Source organism: Ailuropoda melanoleuca, chromosome 1 (assembly GCF_002007445.2).
Source record: "Ailuropoda melanoleuca isolate Jingjing chromosome 1, ASM200744v2, whole genome shotgun sequence".
NCBI classification, from domain to species: Eukaryota; Metazoa; Chordata; class Mammalia; order Carnivora; family Ursidae; genus Ailuropoda; species Ailuropoda melanoleuca.
In genome coordinates, this window is record NC_048218.1 from 179,285,774 (window position 1) to 179,294,156 (window position 8,383).

At 32.0% G+C, this 8,383-nt stretch overlaps 1 protein-coding gene across 5 annotated transcripts in view; it reads right to left on the bottom strand.

Annotated features, from left to right (window-relative positions):
- The window catches only part of TFEC (transcription factor EC), a 77,826-nt gene that overhangs the window by 11,648 nt on the left and 57,795 nt on the right, over positions 1–8,383 (bottom strand). For all 5 annotated transcript variants that reach the window (XM_034670932.1, XM_034670930.1, XM_034670931.1 and 2 more), the window contains one exon: positions 3,827–3,941. In XM_034670932.1, coding sequence (XP_034526823.1) covers positions 3,827–3,941 — 115 coding nt within the window. The remainder of the gene's footprint in view (positions 1–3,826; positions 3,942–8,383) is intronic.

The window sequence follows — 8,383 nt, forward strand, 5'->3', positions numbered from 1 at the left end:
CATTTTAAAAACTACTGGCATAAGTTCTTGTTCAGAGACTGTTTTCTCTGTTTGCATTTCCATGAATTAATGGCTTTTGGATATTTTATGCACCTAATAAATGTTCAATAAATGTCAAATATACAAACAAGTAGTTTCCTATGTTGACCCGTATGAGAAAGCAGTCTTATAGGGTATAGTGTAGTCTTACAGTCTATTCTATATTCCTAGAGTCAAGAACCACAACATATGCTTCTACACAGTATTTTTTTCAATAGGTAATATCTTTAAAGCTTTTCAGAGAAATGAAAGAAGAAAAAGGTCATGAAGAAGAAGAAAATCATATATCAAAAATATTTGAAAATACTAATGCGTGCTAAAAATTAAGATCTGCTACCAGAAACAAGGAAAGTCATGAAAGAATAACAATTGACTCTACAAAGCAATTTACCATGAATGGATTTGACCTTCTGTAATAATATATTGGGATTACTCTAAAATTAGAATATAATTGATTCTCGAGGGAGTTTATTTTCCCTCTTTGCCAATCCTGTTTTCCCTCTGCATGCAATTCAAAAAACAATGACACCACATTAAAAAACTGAAAAGAAAATAAACAAAGGTAAAGCCTATGGAAATACATACATATTTCACAGTAAGAATTATTAATAATTCTATGTTCACACATAGTCACTCCTATATTATAAAACAGACTTTTAAATATAAGATGAAGAATAGCTATGAAGGATGTTCACAGTTTTACCTCAAAACAGGGAACTGGTTTAGTCCTATAATATTTCTTCAATATTATTATTTAAATGTACCTTATGTAAAATATCAGAAGTTCTTACTCTACTCTTCTTAGATTGTGCTTGATAAATTTTTAATGGCTAATTATAATGAGAACTTTCGTTCCTCAATGTTTTCATATCCAGTACTAGTTATTTGTAAAGGACTCAAGTTTCAAGAAATTACCAAATTATTGTATGCCACATGTAGTTTCACTCTCCACAGTTTTGATATATTCATTCATTCCTGTCCTTAGATCAGGGTGAGAGAGGCCACTATCCTGGACCCATACTTAAGAAGAGCCACTTTTGCCTTCTCTCACCATACCCTTCCTCCCCCACTGAGCAAGTCAGTCACAGAGTCAAACTACACTCTGAGTAACTCGCACCAGGCATATCCTCCCAAATGCCCTGAGCCCACTTCCAGAGCCTGTGCAAGCCACTTCCTGGATCCATCCTCCAGAGTGAGGATCATGATACCAGTGTGTTCACCCCTAGGCTCAAGATGCGGACAGGGGAAGTTATTTACACAGATGGGTGTGGAGTTAAAACGTACAAGACGAGTGTTCATACTCGTGTCCAAGACCACTGGCAGTACAGAATGAAACAAGGAATGGGGAGAGCAGTGAGATGGGCTGCTGGCTGAAAGCTGGCTTTGCCTTACCCTGACATCCCCACTCAGAGCTCTGATGATCTGAGAATTCTTAATTCACACCTGGCCTTCCAGTCTTTAGAAAGAATAGAGAATACTTAATGTAGCACTCTCTAGCTTGAGTTACAACTTTTAAATATTTAGACTCCTGGTAAGTGGGTCTCCATTTGTCCTCTTGCCATGATCCTCACAAATTTTAGGGGTGGTCCTAGATTCATCATATTTAAAATAGGGTATTAAAATGTTTTTAACATTGAGATCTCCAAAAAGCAACATCTTCCAGTAAGGGAATCCAGATTAGAAAACACTTGACAATGGACATACCAGGCACCTATCATACTTTATGCTTAATGACCTGTTATTTAAACTGCAGATGTAGAGAAGGGGAGCAAAGAGCAAGGAGAGGCATAATGAGTTAACAGGTTTNCTACTTTACAACCTCTCTAGTCAACATAATTCAGAAATGTTTGGTGAAAATACAGTATTACTTAATCCAAATGGCATAATCATATTTTTATGCAAATATTTAGAAATTTGGAGCAGAGCACTCTTTAAGTAAGAGGCAATGGTGAACCTTTTAGGTTTTGAATAGTAAAACCTGGATTTGTATTCTGGCCTCCTATTTAATAACCATGTGATCTATTACCTAAATTCTCTGTGTCTCAGCTCCTCATCTGTAAAATTGGCATGATATAATACCTATTGGATAATCATTGTGATGGTGAAAAGAGGTACAGTGCATAGCAGATATTACACTGCTCAATCATTATTATTATTTTAAGAATTTTAGGATTATTCAAAACTATTTCAGCCTAATTTTTACAACCAATATTTTTCATAAGTAATTATGATTTCTACATCCCTGGAGTTGGGACTAGCTACACTTCTCAGGTATTCCTATCAAACACTTTCAGGAAATGGCACTTTACTCTATGTGCTACATGGTTGCAAGTATTTGTGATAGTCTCCACATGGCTTACCATGATCCTCATGATATTTACACCCTTGGTAGTTCCTTTGCACGTTAAACAGGGCTGACCTGGGACACCAAAAGAATACTGTGAAAATGACTAGTGTGGCTTCTAAGACTAGGTCATAAAAGACATGTTCAGCTACCACTTTAGTGTCTCTTGGATCACCAGCTGTCATGTCATGAGGACATTTGATCAGTCCTATAGAGAGGTTCATGTGGTAAAGAACCAAAGCCTCTTGCCAACAAGCAGCACTAACTTGCAATACCTGCAAGTGAACTGTTTGGGGAGCATATCCTCTAGCCTGCCTTGTGTCAAATGTTTGTACCTCTGGACAAAACCTCGACTGCAATCTTATGAAAGACTGAGAGAGAACCAATTTTCTAAGCCATCTCTGGATTTCTGACCCGTAAAGATGATATGAGTTGTTAAGTTTTGGGATAAATTGTTATATAGCAATAAATAATTAATGCAGTGTTTTTTGCATTGTTCTAGTTTTTAAAATAGGTAATATAGGAATACATTTATTTAAATTTGTTTATTTAAAACTGTATTCATTGTAGTCTAAATAATTTGTATGGGTAGACATTTTTGAGTTATTGGCTAGATTGTGAGTAAGAATGGACATATTGCACTTACTAAAAATGTTCATATCGATTGTGTAAAAATTATAAAAGATCAATGTTTGGCCCTCAAACTAAAAACTTGTTACAGAAATTTCAACTAAATTTTATTTTATTCTTATGGAGGAACTAACACTGGACTTTGTAAATTAGGAAATCCTTATTTTGATGCAGATCTTCTTCAAATCAGCTGAACATTGTGAAAGTAACTCCTCTGATCCTTGATTTCTTCATCTATATACTAGAGGAACTTGACAGTGCCCCTATAATTCTTTAGAGTTGTAGGAACTTTGCAATGAACTATTGAAAATTGAGGATTTTGGGGTTTTTTTAACTANGGGGTTTTTTTTAACTACTTGAGCAAGTTAAATGTGAGTCTATCATGAAATTCATAAAACAAGCTAAAAAGGGGGATAATCTGTTTTATATCAAATTCCACATACAGAAATGACTATTTTTCCCTAATCAATTACTCTGGTATTTTGCAACTATGTTAATAAATTGCATCAGTTCACTATCAAAATAAACCAACGTTAAGTGAAAAACTTAGACAAATTGTCATATATATGTGTAGAGCATGTGTGTATATTTGCCCAGTTCCTAAAATAATCAATTCAGTTGAATTGTAAGTTATATTAATTTGCTGCTTGGTTGTCATAGGAGAAAAAAGTATGGATTTACTATCTACATTTCTCCCATTTTAACCAACAATCTTGATAATATTTTTAAAGTTCTATTTAGCTTGGTAATATATGTCACTCATAACTTAAGCAGTTGACTTAAAAAGGCATAAAACTATAAAAGCAACATTACCTGTAATTTCTCTTTTCATTGGCAGACTACTTGGACAGGAAGCACTTGTAAGGCCCATATTAACTGGTGAAATTCCCTGCTCACCACTATACACATCCAAAATACTTCCAGATATCTTCAGAAATAAAAGGAAGAAAAGATGAATCAAACCTTCTGTAGACACTGATATATTTAGATGCGTATTTTAAATTTGCCATTTTATTAATAATAATTTGTTATATACAGCATTTTAATTTTAAACAAGAGTGAGTATGCATTGACTTTTCAAAATCATTATGGGATGTTTATAGATACGTTGAAAAAAGCTATTTATATTTAAGCAAAAAGAGAAATTAGTTCACTCTTGAAAGAAAATTCTGATTAATATTTACAAAGTTATGGAAGTTTGATCTGCACATTACCTGGTTATAAAAGCGTAAAATTTAAAAAATCATTTGGACAAAATCAATATACATATTAGCAAAGCTGGAAAGCTCATTGCATATCATAAATTAGGTATAATGGCTGAACATTTTGGAAGCCTTCTTAATACCATCAGTGCTACCAGCAACTCACAGTCAAGAGGTGTTTTACACTGTTAATTAAGTGAGAAACTTTCTTTCCTTCCTGGAAGGCATACTTTTTCTCATCGCACTCTTAATGTTCTAGATTATTATAAATATCCCAGCTGGTAACCAAAAGTAGTTGAAAACTACTTTTGCCTCTAGTGGATATAGAGTACATCTAATTATAGAAACACTGCAATTCCTAATGTGCTTCTTGAGAACAATTTTTCAGAAAACTAAGATACTTTATAACACAATTCAAAATTGTACAAATTTATTATTTAAAATATGCTTATTGATTTGACTTCCCAAGAAAATTTAATTTAAATAATATTCATAATTCAAGTTAATATTCATTATTCCAGAGCAAGCCACATTTAAAATGTAGGATCTGAACATTTAAAATATTTCATTTCTGGGCAGTAAAATAAGAACTGAATAAGTAGTAACTTTTTTCTTTTCTTAAGGACTAGAAACAATACAAATAATCAAAGCCATAACCAGATTATTAAAGAGATTCTTAATTTCTTATTTCTATTTTTTGTAAAACTCCAAACTGAGGGAAATTTTTGATACTTATAAAATCAGACTGAAAATAAATGTGAAGAAAGAACATTTTAAGACCAAAATTAATCTGACAATCTATTAAACAAGAGGTAATAAATATTGTCTATTTCAGAGGGAAAAGAACTTGAAAAACATAGTGGAAATCAGGCTAATATATGTGAATATGCATATCAATAAGGACATGATAAACTGAATATGTTATTCTGATATATATTTTTATATATTGGTTCATTTCATTATTTACTCTATTAAGACTGATCTTTATTTTATATAAACTCATTGTTTTATTTTATTTTTTTAATTACAAATTCTTTTCCTTTATTTTCTCCTTTTTTTTTAAGATTTTATTTATTTATTTGACAGAGAGAGACAGTGAGAGAGGGAACACAAGCAGGGGGAGNTAATTACAAATTCTTTTCCTTTATTTTCTCCTTTTTTTTAAAGATTTTATTTATTTATTTGACAGAGAGAGACAGTGAGAGAGGGAGCACAAGCAGGGGGAGTGGGGGAGGGAGAAGCAGGCTTCCTGCAGAGCAGGGAGTCAGATGCCGGGCTGATCCCAGAATGCTGGGATCATGACCTGAGCTGTCGGCGGACATAAGGACTGAGACACCCAGGTACCCTATTTTCTCATTTCTTTCATTGCTTAAGTTTATTTTTTTGCCTTTTCTCCCTTATTATAATAAAAACAATGCAGCCTTAGGCTCATTGCAGATAAAACAAATAAAAACAAAAAAAGATTAGCATAATGAATACTGATTATTCTGTAAAAAAAATGAACTCATTGTTTTAAAATGTATTTTTACTTCATAAATCTTGGAAGGGAACACTTAAGTTGGGTATTTATTTTTTTTCAATTTCCTCATCTGAAAATAAGGACAAAGTTGATCAAATTGGATAGACGATGAGTGCTTATGTCGGAACAATACAATTAAGAAGAAATCCTAAAAGCAGATATTTCCCTAACGTGTGAGTCATTTAGTCATACTGTAAAAGTAAAAAGTTTCCAAGACCTTTTTTGAAAATCTTGTTGGTTATAAGCTGAGGCATCACCAACCTGAATTGTACATTTCCTCTGTGCCTTTGAGAAACATAATGGATGTGCTGAACAAAAAGATAGGGAGTGAGGGGGAAGGAAGAGGGAAAAACTAGAGAAAGGGCACTTTTCTCTGAAGAGCTTGAATTCAGATGGATTTCAGTGCAGCAGGGACAAATCGCAAAAATGTTTAAGAAGAAAGGAGTTATATTACATACATACTGTAACAATAAAGTGATAGGTTCCTAACTATAACATTACCCTGGGTCCATATTACTTGGTCAGACCATACCTAATATAGAAAAGGTGCTGGAATTCTGGTAATGAATCTAATCCTACTTAACTATAGGTATATTACATTTTCTTCTGACCTTGATTATTGTTTAATTTATGCCCTAAAGCATAATGATTAATATCCTATTTAATTTTATGCTGTAGGTACTACTCTATTTCATGTAAATGGCTATCACATTTTTAATTTATTAGACAATTGGTTTCAATTTCAAAGTATGTACTACACTTCCTGTTATCTATAGTGCCTTTCCTCCAATAAAATATGTGAATACAATGTCAGTGAAAATTTAAAGATTACATACACCCTTGAAAAGGCTTACAAAACAAAATTATACGTACTTTTCTCAAAGTTATGAGTTACCTAGGTCATGTTAACTTTATTTGGAAGATTAGTAGGAAACTGGAGAGATATTTTATGAAGAAATATTTATTATTCTCATTTTAAAAACATCACTTTTTCAGTAAGCAAAACCTTTGACATGAAAATAGGGAAACATATCAATATTAACAACAAAATCACAAATTTTAAAGACATAAAATAAAGAATTTATCATAAAATCTTTTCAAAAGGTAGACATACTCCTCAAGACAATATTTCTTTCTGGTAAAAGGCATGAACTCCTGATCTCAGAAGTTACATTGAGGTGAGGAATGCTCATCGGTGGTTTCTGTTGTCTAGGGTTCTCCACCCTAGATTTTAGTTACATCTCCACTACTGAGACTATAGAGACTGAATGAGACTAGGCTCTGACCTTCTCTCATACCTACTGTCTTTCACAGTAGCCAATATTCCATGAAGAAAACAAGCAAACTAGACAACATATCAAACCATTTGAGGAAAATGACTATTTCAAAAGTAAAACAACATGCAATGTGAGAAATAACATCAGAAGCAAAAATTTAAAATAAAGGAGTATCACATGAAACCAAATTCTTAAATTAGTCTAATGTTCATTCTAAAAAACATAAAAGATGTTTGTAATAATTTATAATATCAAATGAGGACAAATAAACATATAAATGGCCTAAGTGAATAAGCAGAAACAAGAGGTTTGAAAATTAAGTGTTTGAAAAAAAAGTACTATAAAAAACATAAAATGGAAAAGTAGTGTCATGAACACAGTGAGAAGGAATAATGGAATTAGTAAACTATAAAACCAAATTGAAGTAATCTTTCAGGAGGATGAAGAAAAAGACCCAGGAATAGAACATATGAAAGAAAATCTAATCAGTATGGAGGACAGAGTTATTAGAACTACAATACAGATATAAGGAGTTACAGAGANCTCAAGAAGCTAGAAAAATAACCAATTAAGCCCAAAGAAAGTAGAACAGATAATAAGAGCATAAAGTATTGAAAAAAATATAAAAGTAGATCCACAAGGCAAAAGGNGATATAAGGAGTTACAGAGAGAAAGAGAAATAAAATTAGAAGAAAGAAAATATTTTAAGAAATAATGGAGATACATTTCTGAGAATTTACTAACTAAAGTCTATTATTTTATTTCATCTTATTTTATTATGATTTTATTTTGATTCAAAAATCAAAGGGCTTATAGAATGTGATAGAAGATAGATAGGAAAAGCCTACACCCAGACATATTATAGTGAAATTTTAGACTGTACAATGACAAAGAGGAAAATCTAAAAGCATAAAGAGAAAAAGGTAAGATTATATCCAAAGGAATAAGAATCTGATTAACATAAGAGTTTTCGATAGCAAAATTGAATGAAAGAGGAAAGTAAATCAGTATTTTTTAAATGTTGAAAGAAAAGAATTTAAAACACGGGTTTTATATCCAACCCCAGTGTCATTCACAAATGAGGCCATGATAAAAATATTCCTAGAGTCATAAAATACTTAAGGATGTTTACCCGGAAAAACTAACATTGAAAACAATTGTGGATGAAGTACCTAAATAGAAGTAGATATTTAAAGGATATGCTTCAAAAATATGAAATAAAAATGATCAAATATCTTAGTAAGTGGTTGTAGTCTAAAAAAGATGAGGGAAACCAAGGTAAAAAACAAAGTGAAATATATAATGATATAACTCAGTATTAAAGTCTAGATAATATTAGTATGACTGAGGTGGAGTCGAAGGAAACCAAAGG